The 21,311-nt window shown below is 41.9% G+C and overlaps 1 protein-coding gene across 1 annotated transcript in view; it reads right to left on the bottom strand.

Moving 5' to 3' along the window:
• Positions 1-13,521, bottom strand: part of LOC124552362 (uncharacterized protein KIAA1522-like) — a 40,418-nt gene extending 26,897 nt beyond the window's left edge. Inside the window, exon 1 of the mRNA XM_047126628.1 lies at positions 13,431-13,521. Within this exon, the coding sequence (XP_046982584.1) occupies positions 13,431-13,521 (91 nt within the window). The remainder of the gene's footprint in view (positions 1-13,430) is intronic.
• Between the last annotated feature and the right edge of the window lie 7,790 nt (positions 13,522-21,311).

Below are 21,311 nucleotides of genomic sequence, written 5' to 3' on the forward strand. Positions count from 1 at the left end.
TTTCTGTAAAGGATAACCTGTCCCCCTTTAAATGAAACACATCGCAATATGCTCTTCACAATTTGTGCAACTAATACTTTTCTTCTTCGTTTAAATACTCCGTTCATAAAGCTTCTCGGACCTGTAAGCTGCGATTCCTATAACTTTTTGCCTGTTCCGGCGCGTCTTGCACTCTTCGTACTACGGCTTCATTGCATATCTTTTCTGCCACTAATTGTATGGAACTTAAATCACATTCTTCCTCTCTTGTATTCGGTACACTAATGATACACTTCCCTTGTACGTTTCGTACTATCACTTCTGGAACATAAATACCATGTGTTATCTCTTGTTTCGGTACGATAATCTCTTCGCCTTCTGAAATAGCTTTGTGTCCCTTGATGCAAATTCTCATAACCTTCTCCTCCCTTGGTCCGATTGTTCCACTTCTGTCGTGACTTTCGCATTCCTGGCTGTGCGTCATCCCGCCTGATGGCTGTCTCGGCCCATTACTCTCACCGACGACGCGCTGGTCCTTTAAATTCTCGTGGCACGGCCTATAACATCGTTTCTTTCCACACTTTCCATTTGTCAGGTCCTTACCCTTCTGATGCGCATTTCTCTCTCTAATGCTCTGTACTTCTCTTGGTTCCCTTGTTGCTTCGGGCACTGCTAATAATGGCGTTGCCCCTCCATTTATTTCTAACTTCCTGTTTCTGTAATCAATGACGGCTCTTTGCTTTTGTAGAAAATCTCTGCCTACCAAACCATTATAAGGGACATCTGTTCCGTTTCTTAACACGTGAAATGTGTGTTTCCCCAACACAGTTTAGGCTATTCTCAAAGTTAATATCACAGTACCAAGCGTACTTACTGTACCATTTAGTACCCCTTCTAACCTCCTCACTTGTGCTCTGTTAACTGGTAACCCTTGGATCACAGCTTCTTCCTTAATTAGACTAATATGTGCTCCTGTATCCATTAAAAACTTCAATCCTCTACCAATTTCTTCGCAATGAGTCATTACATTATTTTCTGCCTCTAAGTCTATCACCCTAACCTTGGGCCATTTGATGGTGGTAACACGTGACTGCGCCGTATCCCACCTTCTTAATTTGCTGAAACCACTTTTTTTTCACGAGGCTACTCCTACTTTTTCCACACATTGGTATGCGGTATGCCTGTATTTATTGCATATAAAACACTTGGAGGTTCGGCAGTCCGTCGCCTTATGCCCACGTCTCTGACATTTCTTACAAATTATAATTTTACTACACTTAGCATCTGTATGCCCTGACTCATCACAATTATAACAAAAATTCTGGAACCTCCTAGCTTCCTCAGCCCTAGTGGGTGTCTTTACCCATCACACTTTACTAATCATCTTTGGTTTCCTACATTCTCTAGCAATGTAACCCTTTTTCCCCCACAATTATAGCATTTTTCTCGCCGGTTATTTCTAATTTCCGTCTCTCTACGAGCCCCTTTATGAAATCTTCCCTTTTCTTTCATCAATAGCAGTGCACTTCCCTCCTGCTGTGCTATTTCTACTGCATCCCCAAGACTTATTTCTTCCCCTACGCTGTGCACAATTGTCTGTATTCTATCATTTACTAGTCCCAGAATAAAGCATGCACGACCTAGCGCGAAAACCAATCCTAATGCGCCTTTCAGCTGTGCCTTCTCTGTTACTCATGTTACGGCAACTCTGAACGATTTGGATAGCTCGTCTATCCTATTACCCCAAGATGCTACAGATACTCCCGGATATTGCCTTGCTTGGAACATGCAACATACGTAGAAATCTATGGTTCTCTTATCCGAATAATTCTCTTGCAATATGCTTCGAACCTCCGGCCAATTATTTGTTTGATCCCTCACTAATAGCTGCGACCTGGCCTCCCCTGTTATTTTGGACTTTACATATTGGAACATTAACTTCTCGTCCTCACTTTTAACAACATCGAAGGAAGCATTCACATTCTCAATGAACTCTTGTAATTCCCTTCGGTTACCCTCGAAAACCTTAGGAACTAAAACTAACGCATCTTTCGCGCTTATGCCACTCCTATCAGTACTGGAGGAAGTCATTCTTTATAATTACAAAGGACCTTATTACTACTTCGACGCGCTGTCTTGCCTGTGTCTGCTGCTTGCTGCTGGGCCACTCGTCCCGTCCGCTGGGCTCTGCTAGGCCTCCCTATTGCTGGCTCTGCTGCTTGATTTCTCTCCGGGCTGCTTGGTTCCTCTGGTCTGCCAGGTCTTGGGCACTGTTACTTGTACGGGCCTCTTCTTCTTGCGGTGATACTCGGTGGTAAAACTGTCTGCTGCTTCTTATCTTTCCCACACCCTGGTATTATGGATCTACACATACACGGCACCACCTGGCACCAAAAAAAATTTTTTTTGGGTCGCGTCCCGGCACAGGTCCCGGATACCAATATAGAGTTGGTCAAGCCTGCGTGGCGCAATCGGGACTTTGACGACAATTATGGGTTTGTGGTTCCCTTTAACTAGCCTTTATTACGGAGGTGAGAGGGAGTAGAATCTCCTGGACTGTCTAAGGGCGTGTAGGAGGTGTAGATACATTAGACAATACTTTCAATTGGTAGCGGGTACAAGGGGGAAATTGGCAGCACTGAACTGTCAATCAGTAAGGCGAGATTTCTCCTTTAACACAGTTTATTGAACTAATATCCCAAAGGACATGTGAGGTGTCAGACCTTCCCGTTACTCTGTACACTTCTATAGATTCAGCCAGAATCTCCACTTCTCACTCTGTCCGAAACGACTACTCAAGAGAACTACCACCTTTGAATTCACTCTTTGTTTAAATAATGGACCCTTGTCCTATCTCACAGGAGACAAGCACCAGCCAGTGGCTTGTTCCTTCTATTGCTGAAACTAACTGTAGGGGCTACTTGAAACAGAGACAAACTGTCCCTGTTCAAAACTATTCCAATGCAAAACTTCTACTTAACTGACAGTTGTAGTTGCTTCCAGCAGAGCATCACCGTCTTCTCGTAGTTGCAGTTCCTATAGACTCAGCAGCAGTGACTGCTACCTTCTCAATGCTGCCAGGCCTCGTCTGCTTTTGCCCTCTTCAACTTCTGCGACGACTCTGCTTCTTGCTGCTCGTAAATGCCCTTAAATACCCATTTTGATGGTCTACCCTGGTCGGATGCAGCCCTCTAATTCGCTTTCTCTAACTTATTTTTTTGGTCTCCCAGACATATCGTCGCTGTGGACCTATATTGGTTTCGATGTGTCCGGCAGAGTCCCAGGGCGGAAAGTCTCTTCTCGCCCTCCAAGGTCCAGGAGACGCGCTATTCGTATCCTCGATGTGTTTACTAGCTCAGGCTATTTGTACTTCCGTGTCTGCGGAACTCCGGGTTTCACTGCATGGAGTCCGCGTAAGAAATACTGGCTGAACCTTTACATTCAGATGCGGCGGGGGCTGTTGCTGTAGGTCTCAACAAGATGGCGGTCGAGGCTGATGCAGGTCCGGACGTGTCTGCAGAGCTAGGCATGTTGGCGCTTGACCCTATTGAACAAAGACAAGGAAGCATTAGATATGGGCCAATAAGTGAAAAGTTTGAAAAATAATAATGCTAACCAGAGAGAGAATAATGTGATGGGTGATACTTACTTTTCCATTTAATCCTGTTCTGCATGACTGTGCTGGAGTTAGACTGCTGCTGCTGCTGGTGCTTCATGGTGGTTCTTCTTCTTCTCCTGCTGACTGACTGAACAAGACTGAGGCCCCGGAGCTGCTGAGCTTCACGTATATCTCCTACAATGACGTAATTGGATACTTCAATCCTATTAGCCAAAGTCGAACACATGACTCGATTAAGGGCTCCTATTGGTCCCTGCCATTTATCCCCAACCCAGAACATCATCAGCTGATGTCACGCAGAGCCCCCTGGTGGCGGCGATATGAACTAGACCCACACAGGCGTGTGGTTGCCACCGCCGCACCTGAAAATGAGAGCTCAGGGGCACTGCGTCATGTACCTGCAGCGTGCGTGTGATTGCCACATCCGGATGCGGCCCAGCACGTGTCGTTCGGAACTCATTGTTTTAAAGCAACATACAAGGTGCGTTCCATAAGTAATGTGACCAAATTCATAAAAAATTGTTTATTGAATATATTCATACAAATAATGAAAAATTTTCAAAATAGCACCCTCTTGCGTCGATACACTTCTGAAGGCAGTGTTTCCATGCCTGGAAGGCATCCTGGAATGCCTTTTCTGGAATGTCCTTTAGGGCTGATGTAACATGCGCCTGGATGCTTCCAATCATGTCCCAATGTTTTCCTTTCATGACTCCTTTTAACTGAGGAAATAAAAAAAAGTTAGCGGGAGCCAGGGCAGGACTGTAGGGAGGCTGGAGAACCAATGGGGTCTTGGTCTGGCCAGAAAGTCATTGACAGTAAAAGTGCTGTGACTCAGCGCGTTGTCATGGTGAACTTTCCACGTGTCCTTGATGTCGTTTCGGCAGCGCGTGACCCTCCTTTTCAGTCTTTTTAGCACTTCCAACTAGAAAGCAGAGTTCACTGTAGTCCCGGTAGGTACGAATTCGTGGTGGACAATGACTGAAATCAAAGAAGACAATGAGTATGGTTTTGCTCCTGGACTTGCTCATGCGAGCCTTCTTCTGACAGGGCAACGATGGGGTGTACCACTCTGAACTCTGCCTTTTTGTCTCAGGATTGTACTCAAAAATCCACGACTCATCACCAGTGATAACTGAGCTTAGAAAATGAGGATCATTTTCACACATTTCCAACATTTCTCGGCACCGAAGCACTCGCATGTGCTTGTGTTCGACGGACAAAACATTTGGGACCAGTTTGGCACACACCTTTCTCATGTTCAAATCTTCGGTCACAATGAAGGAATTGGTTGTTTTTGACATGTTTAGAGTTTGTGCTACCAATTGAAGGCTCAGCCGTCTGCCAGAGTTCAAACAATCGCACACGCGTGTCACATTTTCGTCGACTCGTGTCGTTGATGGCCGTCCACTGCGAGGTTCGTCGGTGATCTCCTCTCGGCCCTCCATGAACAATTTGTGCCATCGGAAAACTTGTGATTTGGACGAGCAATCACTCCCAAAGGCATGCTGAAGTAATAGAAATGTTTCGGTGGCGGACTTACCAAGTTTAACGCAAAATTTTATGCGTACCGTTGCTCTACAGAATGATCCATTGTGCTGTGTTACATAAACTCAAAATGGGGTTGACGGAAACGCAAGTCCTGACTCTCTGGCAGCTCACAGCCGAATGAGACAAAGAACGTTTTGAAGGTAACACTCCCCTCCACTTAGCCCAGCCGGTTACAACATGCTGTGATGTACCATTGCGTCAGAAAAAAATTGGTCGCATTACTATGGAACACACTCTACCTTACAGGCATGTGCTGTGCAATGTGGATGTAACCACCCCTTGTACGTAAATAGATTTATAATGTTTTAATAAAAAGAAAGATGATTGAGAGATTAAATAACATTAGAGGGTTTTAGAATAAAATAAGTGAATTTATTATTAAATTCAGGTTTTTTAAGATTTCTTGCAAAGTTTACAGATACATTATTCATATTTTACATTATACGAGTTTACAGATAAGTGATTGAGATTTACATTTTTCCATGAAAAATATCCACTTCCTGCTGTTTGCAGATATGTTTTTCGGATTTTAGAATTACATGAGTTTACATATAAATTATTCAGAGGCGCATTTTTTTGATGAAAAATATAAACATTCTGCAACTAATGCAGAGGTACTACAAGCTAATTACACTATCTTACACGGTAAATATTATCACTAGTGAAGTTCCACTCAAAGAAAATACTTTTAAGTAAAGGCGAACATATTTCTTTGAAGTGGGTGGCTCTAAACATTTTCTACTACCACAAACAAGTGAAGATAAATATATAAACAATTTATTTGGGTGGAACTCACATACTTAAAACTAGTTCTGACTGGATGGCTAGCGATAGGTGAAACTCACAAACTAAAATCTAGTTTATAACGACTCTCACACAGGCAGATATGAAGTGTGAAAACTTGATTCCCCCCCCCCCCCCCCCCCCCATATACAGGTACAAATGAAGGGCGAAAACTAGGTTTTCGTTCATATATTAACTAGCAATGTCCATGAAAAATATTTACATACATAGTTTTTTTCTAAATGAATTTTCTTTTAAATTTTTTTATATTCCTTAGCAAAATAAGGAATATACAGTATATTTACATAGACATACACGTAACACAGACTCGCACACTCATATACCCGGAAGCATGCAGACTGACACACAACACACTCATTCAGTATTTCAGTGCATAACCCCCATTCACCCCATTGACACGCTCATTCTCTCTGTATCAATCAACTAGAGTCCCCCACCCCTACTTTCGCTTCAAGTAAATAGTGTGAGTATGGGAGGGTTTCCACCCCATCCTCACAAATGACTCTTTTTATCATCACGAGGAGACAATCCAACTTTAGACTACAGCACAGTATATACGTCATGACCTCGTGATCGAATGCTAGTTTGCTGAATCGTGTGGATGAGTGCCTTGAACACTGCGACCAGACACACACTGCAAATAGTCTTCAACCGTAAGAGCCCAAGTTTCCGCGCGTCTAACACCCTTTGCCCACCTTTTTGAGTGCCCCGTCTATTGTGCAATTTGCATACATTTTGGACCTCAATCCCACAAAATCTACAGCCGGTAAACCATTCGACCATGAAACCGATAACCTTCTTGTTCTGAGGAACACCACCATAAGGATTATCGACCCCATAGGAAGACGTGTCGAATTCTTTACCATTGCACCTAATTGCTTCATATGGATTGCAGTTCTTCATCCAGTAGATACAGCTGTCTGTATCCATATAAAGTAACTTTGGTTCTACGAAATGAGGTTTCGTGAACCCGTAGTGGAATCGGTACGTGTAGAATTTGAAGATATCGAGTATGCGCGTCCCCAAATAGATAGGCATCATAAACTCTATTGAAGTCTTCGACATCTCCAAAGCAACAAAGTTTTCATTGAAGATGGTGACACGCTTAAAATTTGGCCTGGCTATACATTTTCTCATGCCATAACACTATTCCCATTCGGTTCTAGTCAAAATATCACGTTCATTTCGTACATTCTGCATAGTTCTCCTGAATATGGAATTATTCATTAATTTATAAAAGTATTTTTCAAAATCATTACTCGCAACCGCCCTCTTTTCGGTACGTAGTTAAATATACTCCTTCAACTAGGAGGATTGCTTGAAGGAGGTTGCCCGGGTGATTCTGACAAGCTTCAGCCCTAATCCGAGGCACTGCCAGAGGTTATGATAATGAATAATGTACCTCTGCTCATCTCCCAACAGTTTAGGGATGGTGCTTCCTCACGGAATTTGTTGCCCTGGACATAACGGCAAGTTGCTTGTCTCTCCATGCAAATTATTAGGATATGTGATGTCTGCCTCAAGCATATACCCTACATCAGAATTGGACACAAGACCCTTCATTTGTCCACCTAACCCTTTCAATTCGTTTTTGGGCACCCATCGAAACCCACTGACCAGCAGTGGCTGCATCATGGCGTGCCTGTATAAGTTGTTCACATCTAAGTACAAAATGTAACTAGAATCGATGGATACGTTGAACTCGACACCCGTCCACGGGTTATTTGCCTTGGTGTGCCTGTGAACACATTGACAGTCCCCCACTGATCACTCGTTCAAAACATAGAAGCATTGCAGCATCAGTCAAAAGTTCAATGCTACGCCCCGTTTTTTTTTTTTTTTTTTTTTTTTTTTTTTTTTTTTTAGCGTAGCGTCCCAGGACAAACCAAGTGCCATGTAATAAAAGGCCGAGTCCAGAGTGTACACGGTCATACATACACTCCGGAACTTTTCGAAGACATCTGCAAGCAAACGCACGTCCATATCCATGTATAACCTTGCATAATCTCACAAATTGGGGATGTTGAATTCCCACCAGACATTCATGGCATGCTCATAATCTGCTGTGGTTATGGCATCACCTGTGAGGGTACTGGTAAATGCAGACATGTTGGGAAGCCTGGTTTCATTGAGTTTTGCCATACTATCAATATACTCGTATGGGAAAACTCCTTTCCTAGTCGCAAGTTGGAACTTTTCCTCATTGGGAAATGCTGATAGAGTATTTTTTGAGGCCCATAGTCTTGGTGTGTGTGTGTGTCTATATATATATATAAAAACAAAGATGAGGTGACTTACCGAACAAAAACGCTGGCAGGTCGATAGACACACAAACAAACACAAACATACACACAAAATTCAAGCTTTCGCAACAAATTGTTGCCTCATCAGGAAAGAGGGAAGGAGAGGGGAAGACGAAAGGAAGTGGGTTTTAAAGGAGAGGGTAAGGAGTCATTCCAATCCCGGGAGCGGAAAGACTTACCTTAGGGGGAAAAAAGGACAGGTATACACTCGCACACACGCACATATCCATCCACACATACAGACACAAGCAGACATATTTAAAGACAAAGACTGACATCTCTGCCCAAACTCTTTGTCTTTAAATATGTCTGCTTGTGTCTGTATGTGTGGATGGATATGTGCGTGTGTGCGAGTGTATACCTGTCCTTTTTTCCCCCTAAGGTAAGTCTTTCCGCTCCCGGGATTGGAATGACTCCTTACCCTCTCCTTTAAAACCCACTTCCTTTCGTCTTCCCCTCTCCTTCCCTCTTTCCTGATGAGGCAACAATTTGTTGCGAAAGCTTGAATTTTGTGTGTATGTTTGTGTTTGTTTGTGTGTCTATCGACCTGCCAGCGTTTTTGTTCGGTAAGTCACCTCATCTTTGTTTTTATATATAATTTTTCCCACGTGGAATGTTTCCTTCCATTATATTGTCTATATATATATATAGACACACACACACACTTGTTGTTGCTTCGTAGTTGTTTGTTGTGATCTTGCCAGTTTTTTGAGTTACTTCTTGGTTCCTAATTGCACTGTAGTATGGATAGTGGAACACGTATTTTGTGCCAATGGGCTGGTTCTACTGTTGCCAATTCTTGTAGTTGCTGTCTTAGTAGGTCTGAGCCGATCTATTTTTTCGAAGAGTCTTCTTGCAGAGGTGTCTATTTGGTTGTCTACTGTCGGCATGTTTGAGTTCTTCGTGTATTTGATTAGTACTGGTCCACCATGTGGCGTTAAGGATGAGCTTGAAGCATCTGTTTTGTAAGGTTTGAAATGATTTTCTGTTGGTTATGCCACACGACGAGCAGCCGTAGAGCATCATTACTTTATAGATGTTTAGTTTTGTTCTTTGGTACATTTCTTTGCTGGCCAGAAGAGGGTAAATTGAGTGGATAGTTTTTGATATGCGTTGTTGTTTATGTTATATGTGTTGCTTGAATAGCATTTTATTGTCTATTGTTACACCAAGGTACTTTACTGATGTGGTCCATGGAAGTTGCGTGCCTTTTTGTTCGATTTGGTCGTGAATTTGTGGTCGGCGGCGTGTGAATATGATGGCGACTGTCTTCTCTGAGTTTATTTTTATCTTGTTGAGTTTGGCCCATTTTTCTGTGTAGTCAACTTGTTTTTGTAGTCAATTTATTGTTGTTGATAGTCGTCTGTGCATTGCCAGAAGTGCTGTATCATCTGCGAATTGTGCGATTTTCGAGGTTTCTGTTGTTGGAATGTCGTTTACATACACGGTAAAAAGGGTTGGCGAAAGTACCGAACCTTGTGGTATTCCTTCTTGTAGTACTTTGTGTGCTGATCTTTTGCCATCTATCTGTACAAAGCATCTCCGATCGTGTAAAAAACTGTCAATCATTCTGATATAGCAGTCAGGTATGTCAGTCTGGTCTCGTAGTTTCGTGACAAGGTTGTCCTTCCATACTTTATCGTATGCTTTCTCGACGTCTAGAAAAACTGCAGCTGTATATTTGGAGAGATTCATGGTTTGAGTAATATATTCTGTAATACGGAGTACCTGGAGTTCTGCTGACAGTGTCTCTTGGAAGGCAAACTGTTCTTGTCAGATGATGTTGCCATCAAGTAACGGTTGTCGAATTCTTGGGAGCAGGATGCATTGCAGGAGCTTTGACATGGATGGAAGTAGGCTAATTGGTCTATAGTTATGTGGTTGTTTCAGATCCTTTCCGGGTTTAGGAATAGGTACAATTTTGGAAATTTTCCATGCTTGTGGGAAATAATGGTTAATTAAGCAGGTGTTGATGATTCTGGTCAGTAGGACTAAGGGCTTCCTAGGTAGGTTCTGGAGTTGAGTATTGTAGATCAGGTCCGGTCCAGGAGTGGAGTTTGTGCCAAGTTGGTTGATGATTGTTTTTATTTTCACAGGAGTGGTTAGTTCTGGCAGGTCGCGAGGTGGCGTCTGACGTATATTCTGGGCTGTAGCTGTCACGTGTTGTTGATATTGGAATATGTCTTGCTGTTGGTTTTCTTGAGGTTCTATTGTATTTTGTTGTTCGTAGGTAGCTGCAAACAGTTCCGCCTGGCTGAAAGCGTCGAAGATGAGGTTGTTGTTGTGCAGTAAGGCCGGTTTATGTGTTTTTGTGCGTCGGAGGTTTCTAATGAGTTTCCAGTCATCTTTGTTTCGAAGCTGCAGGGTAGTCATTCGGTCTTCCCAGACTTCAGCTCCCAATTCTTGTACACGGGGATGTATTTGTTTTTTAAGTCGGTTTAATTGTCTTCTGTCTTCTGGGTTTCGTGTTTGGAGCCATCGGCGTCTAGCTGCGTTTTTGAGGTACTTGAGATCTTGTATAAGCAGTGGTAGAGTGTGAACGTTTGTTTCAGGAAATATGATTGTTGTAGATGCATTCTTGTAGGCCGTTTGAATTTTGTCTGTTAGAGTGCCGATGGCTTATTCTATTTTTTTGGGTAGTTGTTAGGTCTAGTGTGGGGCGAATGTTATTGTTTAGCCATCTCTGGTATTGCTCCCAGTTGATTGTATACTCGTATGGGAAAACTCCTTTCCTAGTTGCAAGTTGGAACTTTTCCTCATTGGGAAATGCTGATCAGGTGATACGCGTATCATTCAGAGGTAAAGTTTCAACCAGTTTCTGGAGTGAAGTCTGCATAAAGCGTAGTGTGTCAAGGAAGCGGAGCGTAATTTTTGACATCATTCATTTTGAGAAAGAAATGTACTTCTCAACACTTTCATTGAGGACACTGACCTGACCTTTCTTCATACTGAAATTAGCCAAGTGCTCAATGAGAAAATGAGCATCATACCCACTCAAATTATGAATAAAAGATGAGTATGTGTCTAGGTAACTTATACTTCAAATTACATGCGTTGTGAGCTGCGCTGTGGAACTTATCCATAAGATGACAGTGGTCTCTGTGAGGAGTTTCCACTTTTCTATCTAAGGCTAGCCCACAAATATGACAATTAACCGCCTTTTCATACATTTCATCATCTTCCTTTGATTTGGTCATGGGAATGTTTGTGCTGTAGAGCCTATAAACTTCCCATGAGTTTTTCGAGCTCAGTGAGAAGCCAAACTACGGGATCATTCCCTACGTAAGACAGATAGCAGTTAAGTTTAGAATCATATGCACATACAACTTGGAACGCTGCCACATAAGTTAGGTGTTTTTTGTGTGAGGCTAAGGGGTTCCCATCACGGCAAGTAATAGGGGCCAGCAGACATTCAAAGTCAGCATACACTACAAAAGGAGCTGGTGGTGGTGAGCATTTTGAAATTTAATGAAGTTATTTTCCTCATTGGACATAATCACATGTACTGCATCCTTGGAAGAACAATCAAACAGATGTATCGATAGTAACTGTTCAGATGAAAAATCATTCAAACACCTTAAACAAATATGCTTTTTATGCTGCTTTTTACTTAACTGTGAGTAAAGGAGTCGGGACATGTCTTCGATCCGGACGTAGTGGTAATTGTCACCTTCAGAGAAGAGCAGCATGTTTACAAGCACCTCTTGCTCACTTGCAAATTTTGAGAAATGGAGCGGACTGAGTGCTGTATGCTTGTCTTGCTCATCAGACTTGCTTTTCTTCTCCAGGCCATAAACACGAACTGATATTCTGAGCCTCAAACTTATGTATGTCTTGAATCTTTACAGGGAACACTATACCATCAAAGTTATAATATGTCTTAATGTCATTGACTCTGTAACTGCTCAGATGATGCGGATTTGCCAGGACTGACCATGCAAAACAAGCATTATCATACTGATTTTGAACATCAATGCATGCCTGCTTGTTCTCAATATCTTTAGGGACTTTAATATAACTGTACCCTCCATTTATTGGATCATAGACATGTTACGGATGTTGAGGTGTGGTATACAGCTGAGCACTTTAGCGGACCGGCGTACTTCCATCTCGGTAAATCGGGCCACAATAGCGCTCGAGGTGGATTCTCAATACCACTCAGCAATGGACGTGCCCCGAGAAATAACACCATTATCACCCGATATATAGTGCAGAGTCGTTGTCTCTGCATCACCTTGACGTTTAGGTGGGTAACTCAATTCGCAGCATAATACTGCACTGCATTTAATGGCATTAAATCTCTGATCTTCTAGGACTTCGAGGCGCTCAGTCTCTAAGACAGGGAGGCACTCCTCTAAAAACCTGACTGGGTCGCGATACCTCCCGACCGGATTCTCAATTCTAGTGAACGAGATGCGCCTCTCAGAAGCCCTAGCAACTGCTGAGTATTCTAGAGGGTTCATTATGCCATTATTCTGATCCAAATCATTATCGATAGGACGGGGGAGAACACTACCGCTAGCCACAGGATATGTACTATCACTACTATTACTATTGGTAGTACCATAACTAGGGGTCCAGCCGGTCGACGATGGGGCTGACTATGGCGCGTCATCTGTAGGGAGGGGTATGAGTGTCGGGACACGAACCTTGCACTAGCGGCGGGGGTGAGCTGGTTGCGGAGGAGGAGGTGGTGACTGCCAGCTGGAGCAACCAGGCTGCGGCGACGGCCCACGGGTTGCATTGCTCCCACTAGTGGCCAGTCCCCAGTGAGAGCAGCCTGCGGTGCCACCATGTTGAGGTGAAGGAAAATGAATTCACACACACACACACACACACACACACACACACACACACACACACACACACACACACGACCGCACCGTCAAAAAAATCATCGCAGCCGTCGAATAAGAGCGAGAGATATGACTTTTCTCCTCGATCCTCGCTGGAACAAACAAGATATGCAGGAACCTCTCTGGGTGCAGCCATCTTGAATAATGGTACTTGCGTCATGATCTGACGTCACAGTGGCGCTCTCTTGTGGCAACGATACGAACTAAGCCAGTTGGAGTCCAGACTCAGTGGCAGTAATGAAGTTAAGTATAAACTATAAACAAAAGGTCTGGGTTTTTCTCTTTGAAATCTGATCAGCCTAGAATGCGAGCACTTACCTTCAGCCATCATCGGGCTATCACTGTCTGCACCAACTAAATCTAAGATTCTTTTATCTATTTCATTGTCTATAAATATTTCTTTCTGCATGTATTCCCGCTCAATTTTTTTTAACGTGTTCGCACAACGGAATCCAGTCTTCTTTACTCATGGAGACGCACATTTTTCACAGATGTTGCATTGCAGAGAACGTTCCTAGAAGCTACCCAATGTTTTACAATAGACCAAATATTTTCTGTTGGATTTAATTCTGGATGGTAAGGAGGAAGGCGTAAAGCAACGTGACCAGCAGTTTTCAAGGATTTTATCGACGGAATATTCGACAGTCGTTGCCTTGGTTTTTCGAACAAGGTCCTAGAGAACAGGCTTAACCATGTCATCCGAGAATGGGGTACATTCCTTTGTTAGCCTCTTTCTGATATCATCTTTAGTTAAGTGAGGTGTTGGAGCAAGAATGTCCCCATAACAATATGCCATAGGAAATGTGTGATTGAAACAGGCCAAAATATACCTCATCGGTGACTACGTCTGTCAGTCTCCAGATAAGATAAGACACTCTCGCTATTCTCTTGCAGATATGGCTAATATGTTTCTCCCAGTTTAATTTTGAATCATTGTGGAATCATGTCAATTTTACTGATTTGCTTTCAACAGCTGCAGTTAAACCCAGAAAAAGTTCTTCTGTTTTATCAGGATTACATAGGAGTTCATTAAAAGAAAACCATTTCATTACTAGCTCTAGTTTTTCCTATGTTGCCTGATGCAGTTCTGTTGTGGCATGGTGTGTATTGAGCAGTGTTGTCATCTGCATAACACACAATTGAACTGCCTAATACATGGTAAGGTAAGTCATTAATTGCAATGATGAACAGAGAAGGACCTAGGACCAAGCCCTGAGGCGCTCCAGTCCTCCACTGAGGAGCATCTATATTTGATACAAGCTGCCTCCTGTTACTTAAGTATGATTACATCTAAAGATGGTTTGTGTATGGCATAAAATTCCAGTTTTGCAAGTAGGGTGTTAAACTATATGCAGTCGGAGGCTTCGCTAAGATCACAGAATACAACTGATACTAGATCCTTATTTTCGAATGGTTAACAACTTCAGTGACAGCAGTAGTGTTATTTTTACCATGTTGATATGCAAACGGTCTGTTGGAGAGGAGATCATGCTTTTCAAAATAGTTATTTAGTTGTATATCTAAAAACAAAGATGATGTGACTTACCAAACGAAAGCGCTGGCACGTCGATAGACACACAAACAAACACAAACATACACACAAAATTCAAGCTTTCACAACAAACTGTTGCCTCATCAGGAAAGAGGGAAGGAGAGGGAAAGACGAAAGGATGTGGGTTTTAAGGGATAGGGTAAGGAGTCACTCCAATCCCGGGAGCGGAAAGACTTACCTTAGGGGGAAAAAATGGAAGAGTATACACTCTAGCGTGCGCGCGCACACGCACACGCATCCATCCACACATATACAGACACAAGCAGACATATTTAAAGACAGAGTTTGGGCGGAGATGTCAGTCGAGGCGGAAGTGCAGAGGCAAAGGTGACGTTGAATGACAGGTGAGGTATGAGTGGCGGCAACTTGAAATTAGCGGAGATTGAGGCCTGGTGGGTAACGGGAAGAGAGGATATATTGAAGAGCAAGTTCCCATCTCCGGAGTTCGGATAGGTTGGTGTTGGTGGGAAGTATCCAGATAACCCGGACGGTGTAACACTGTGCCAAGATGTGCTGGCCGTGCACCAAGGCATGTTTAGCCACAGGGTGATCCTCATTACCAACAAACACTGTCTGCCTGTGTCCATTCATGCGAATGGACAGTTTGTTGCTGGTCATTCCCACATAGAATGCATCACAGTGTAGGCAGGTCAGTTGGTAAATCACGTGGGTGCTTTCACATGTGGCTCTGCCTTTCATCGTGTACACCTTCCGGGTTACAGGACTGGAGTAGGTGGTGGTGGGAGGGTGCATGGGACAGGTTTTACACCGGGGGGTCGGTTACAAGGGTAGGAGCCAGAGGGTAGGGAAGGTGGTTTGGGGATTTCATAGGGATGAACTGAGAGGTTACAAAGGTTAGGTGGAAGGCGGAAAGACACTCTTGGTGGAGTGGGGAGGACTTCATGAAGGATGGACCTCATTTCAGGGCAGGATTTGAGGAAGTCGTATCCCTGCTGGAGAGCCACATTCAGTCTGGTCCAGTCCCGGAAAGTATCCTGTCACAAGTGGGGCACTTTTGTGGTTCTTCTGTGGGAGGTTCTGGGTTTGAGGGGATGAGGAAGTGGCTCTGGTTATTTGCTTCTGTACCAGGTCGGGAGGGTAGTTGCGGGATGCGAAAGCTGTTGTCAGGTTGTTGGTGTAATGGTTCAGAGATTCCGGACTGGAGCAGATTCGTTTGCCACGAAGACCTAGGCTGTAGGGAAGGGACCGTTTGATGTGGAATGGGTGGCAGCTGTCATAATGGAGGTACTGTCGCTTGTTGGTGGGTTTGATGTGGACGGGCGTGTGAAGCTGGCCATTGGACAGATGGAGGTCAACGTCAAGGAAAGTGGCTTGGGATTTGGAGTAGGCTGTCCGTGATCTGAAGGCTGACCGATCCATCGTCATTCTTCCGGCGGGCAAGGGTTCCACGACCATGGTACTTGATCGTCGGGAGTACGTGGCTGAGGGACTGCGTCAGCTTTCAGACAACACCACATACAAATTTTGCCAAGGTAATCCCATTCCTGATGTCCAGGCGGAGCTTCAAGGAATCCTCAGAACCTTAGGCCCCCTACAAAACCTTTCACCTGACTACATCAACCTCCTGGAGCACTTCCTTTCACGCCGATCACCTGCCACCCTACCTAAAACCTCTTTCCTCATTACCTTAGCCAGCTTCATCCTAACTCACAACTTCTTCACTTTCGAAGGTCAGACATACCAAAGTGCTTTCACACGTGGCTCTGCCTTTGATCGTGTACACCTTCCGGGTTACAGGTCTGGACTAGGTGGTGGTGGGAGGGTGCACGGGACAGGTCTTACACCGGGAGCGGTTACAAGGATAGGAGCCAGAGGGTAGGGAAGGTGGTTTGGGGATTTCATAGGGATGAACTAACAGGTTACGAAGGTTAGGTGGACGGCGGAAAGACACTCTTGGTGGAGTGAGGTAATTCAAACTCTAGTTATTTAGTTGGCTGTACATTAGACATTCAAAAACTTCAGAGATAATTGGGACAATAGAAACTGGTGGATAGTTTTGGGGCAGATGCGTATCTCCCTTTTAAAAGACTGGTATCACTTTAGCAGTTTTGAGTTCATTTGGGAAACCTCCAGATTCTAAACATACCTTAAAAATGAAAGAAAGAGGTTGACAGATAAAGTGTGTTATTTTTTCATTACATAGTTGGAGAACCAATAACAGTCCTTACTTGTGGAGTTGGTGAACCTTGCCACAGGTTTTACTACATCCTCTGGGGTGACAACATTCCAGTGGAAAGTATACGTCCTATGGGGCATAGCACCAAGATGATCTAGTGTAAAAGTGCCATTTTGCAATGTTGTTAAAAAGGCTATTGTCAGCTTAGTATATAATTTATCCATGTTGGAGCTTGTTTAACTCCACAGCTATGAAGGATTGTCAGTGAAGACTGCAATCAGCCACAACTACTTCTGAAAAGCATTGAGTGCCATTACTGGTTTGTAGCTGTCATGCCGATCTTAAAATGGCTCTTTCTTTCTTTCTTTCCTTTTTTTTCTTCCCACAGCAGCATTCCGTCCATCTGTGCACTTCATAAGAGTACTACAGCATTTAGTGTTGCTTAATATGTTGTGTGGATAGCAAAAACATGTTAATATGCCATCATTTGATAAAATACAAAATTAAATAGTAAGATATTCATTTTTTACTGGATTTTGTTTCATCTTGTTTTGGTCCTTACACCTTTTCAGGACAAAGCATAAAGTGGTGAAAAGTGTAAACATTGCACATACTGTAAACAAATATATATAATCTCACACACACCACTTGTCAGTTGCAGCCGGAGACATGTACTTCATGTGTGATGTTTTGATTTACAGTGAAAAGGCTATCCACTAATCAAAGATATCACTCATTTCCCAACAAGAAAAGATTTCATCTACTATAATTAAGCAAAGGATAAGTGCAAGACATGCAAACCTAAATAACAGAGGAAAAATGCTTTGTCCATAAGAGTGAACATCTGACATATCAATAACTGAAGCATGCCATAGGAAAAATTAAAATGTGTAATAATTAGTGTGCTGTCAAAAGTCAATCACAAGTGTTTTGATTTTGGCCTCTGTCCATTTTCTTCAATGGTATTGTTAGGATGTTAAGTAGTGCAGTTGTTTTATATTGGAAAAAGGGTATTCTTGTTCACAGTTCTGACTTGCGGGACCAATTGTGTTTAATTTGTGTGAAAAGCCCAAGGAACATCTGCTGGAATTGTTTATTAGCTAGCTCCAGACACTAATTTAGAATGTATAGATATGACATAATGGTGTGAATGGAGATACACCTTCTTGCATACGTTAGTTATATTTCATATTTGGAAATTACCTTTAATGCTTGAAATGGTGTGTTCTTTTGATCCATGTTAGTGCAGTTGCAGTTTTATTTGAATTTGGTGCTCTATAAGCATCAATGAATGTACACAATCTTGTACTACAGGTATATTAAACTTTCTGCTTGCCCGACAAAAAAAGAAGAAAAAGAAATTTACAGCAGTCATCTCAATCAGTATTGTATATTCCTGGTGACCCAGCTTGATGATTTTGGTTTTCTGTACTGTGTTCAGTTGCATAGTCCTGTGTGTACATATATTAAAGTTGACATTGTTCTCTTGGCAGTAATGTGCAGAAAATATTAGATTTTTCCTCTGTATGTCATTTATAAAATATCGGATGTGTCTTAATAGAAAGACGAAATTTTTTTTAAGAGATTAACTTATCCATGCATACAGCAATAACATCTTATACAGTTCTATATTATGTTGTCTTAATTTTGACACATTGTGTACAGCGTTCTTGAAACATATCTCAAACAAGTTCACAATTAAGGTAAAATAAGTTACGCAATTTGTATTGTGTAAGTACTCACTGGATGAGTGAATGTTTGTAATGTAGTCACTCACTTTCAGCTGTATTCACTACCTTGGCAACACTTTTGCCATTCTGATATATTTTTTGTGTCATCATGTTAACCCTTCTGAAAAAGAAGTCATAATCTCACCACAGTGTTGAGATCAGGAAAATGAAATCAACCACAGGTCCTGGGCAAAGAATTTCACAGCAGAATGAAAGGTGTTTCTAATTAAATGGTCAGTTTTACACCATTGTCTGCTCCATGCTACATGAATAAAATAGACCTTGACTTTGTACAACCGATTCTTTTTTAAATTGAATTTTAAGTGCCTTTTTAATGTTAGGGAAATTTATTGTAAATTTTATTATCTTGTAGAAAGTGCTGTTTTGCACTCTCTCTCTCTCTCTCTCTCTCTCTCTCTCTCTCTCTCTCTCTCTGTCTGTGTGTGTGTGTGTGTGTGTGTGTGTGTGTGTGTGTGTGTAAGTTTTGTCTGGTTAATACATATGATGGTTATGAATACTGTTTGAGATAACTGCTGTTATGTTCTGAGGTAAGTCAATAAAATTGAGATTCAATGTAATATTATGTAACTGCCGAAACTATGTGGTTTTGAGGTAATTGTTTGGGAGAGGGAGCTGCTATAGATTAGTATGATATTTACACTGCTGAGCAATAAATGAACTTGTGATCATCAAAATCTCCACTGTACAATAGGCTGATGACCTACAGCAGTTTCATTAAAGAAATTGTACATTGCTCAAATGTCAAGTGAAATGATTCACTGAAGTTTCTTTCATGTACTTAACAAGTACTGAAAATTAATTATTTACTGTAAACTTAAAATAACCTGTGATGATTTATGCTCTATATGTAATAGATATCATTATCTACTCTGCTTGTAACTGGTAATTCTTTAATCAGGTCTTGTGGTTGCGTATGTAGTTTATTCTTGTTATGTGATAACCTGTTAGTACATTTTGTATGTCAATGTGTCATTTGCCAGGAAATTAAGTTTGAGGGAACAGAATTCCCAGTATACAGCTATACCTTGTGATAATATTTAAAATAGTTTTTGCACAAATATCTGAAAAATATCCAAAATTCAATATTAAGTGAATAACAGTCCACTTCCTTTTCTTACTGTATAGTGACTTCTACAATTGGATATTTCTCTTAAAGGCACTTTTAAAAAATAAACATGCCTTAATCATTCTTGGTGTTGTAAATATTATCTTTGTTAGGTTCAGTTTTGTTTTGTTACTTTATGTGCACGTGCATAATATGGAATGAATCAAATCATAAAAATACAATTTTGGTGTAAAATATCACCTCTGTACACAAGTTAATAGTACTATTAGTACGAATGATGTACAATTTTAATCAGTGTTACAGTGAAATGCTGTTATTTGCCAGTGTAAATATATAATTGTTTGTCAGAGTATATGTGTAATTTTTCATGATAATGTAACTTCAGTTGTGTTCATTTTACTCTAGACAGCAGTTTGGCATTTTTGGAAACGCCATCACCTCTTATGTTGATTTGATCATACACTTTATTGTAACCTCATCCATAAATATTGCTCTCCTTATTAAGCTGTGTTGAGGTCAGGGTTTCAGTTCCTACTTCTGTAGTGGAAGCTTGTATTTGTTTTCATTTTGATGCAATCTGTTAATTATCAGTTCATTTACTCTTTCTTGTATGGGGTCATAAATATGATCACTGTTGAAAACGTGTGTGTGTGTGTGTGTGTGTGTGTGTGTGTGTGTGTGTGTGTGTGTGTGTGCGCGCGCGCTCGCACTCGCTCGCGCTCGCTTTAGTGATGCAAGTAATAATTACAGTTGTCAATGTGTATATTGAAATCTAGTACAATCCTTATAGACATTATTACTGCAAGTATTACTTGTTAACCTCTTACCATAAATCATAACTTTTATGAAACCATCTTATTTATTAGTAAAAGCAGTTAAAACCTCATATGTCTCGCTTGTATAAACATCATTATAGTACATCAGTGGATTCTTACTGTATGCCCCCTTTAAAATTCATTGACTGAATATAGACATTCTTCAATTAGAAAAAAATTACTTTGATTTGAACACTTAATTGTTATTAGTTCTCGTAAAGTTGTGCTATATATGCATAGTGAAAGTTAAGTTGCAGATATTTTGTGTGTTCATGCAATTTCTATGTTGTTGTTGTTGTTGTTGATGATGATGATGATGATGATGATGATGATGATGATGAGGCTGTGCAGTTAATATCATTGCAATTCCCCCTTATTACCAGAAGTATTCACGAGAAATGAAACGAGGAATGGATAGTGAAGCTGAGTACAATTGCATTTATTTGTCTTATCAACAAGCGTAATCACAACAACAAATTTGAGCAATGATCTTCCCCACCAAAATTCCATCTGAAGTGCCTGCAGCACGGAATCTGCCCGAGTACTGGTGCTAATGAAAATAATGTGTGAGACGAGTGTCTGTGAGTGTAAGTAGCAATAATACTGGACTATGTTAAAGAATTTCAGCAGGAACTACTGTCACCAGAATTGAAGTGAGCCGATGGAAGGTATGTCACCAAGCCTTGTACTGTGGGGAGACAATGCGACGCTCACGGCATGGAATATTCCATAGAGGAGCGGTGCTGCCACAATTTCGTGAGGTCACGGTCAAAAGATGTGGTGGGGCTGGGGTCGTCATTACAAGACCTTCTGCTGCAGTGCTGGACTAGCCTCGCAGCTGACGAGATGGGAACCAGGTGGATACTTGTGGTAGCCCT

The sequence above is a fragment of the Schistocerca americana genome, chromosome 10 (genome assembly GCF_021461395.2).
Source record: "Schistocerca americana isolate TAMUIC-IGC-003095 chromosome 10, iqSchAmer2.1, whole genome shotgun sequence".
Lineage (NCBI taxonomy): Eukaryota > Metazoa > Arthropoda > Insecta > Orthoptera > Acrididae > Schistocerca > Schistocerca americana.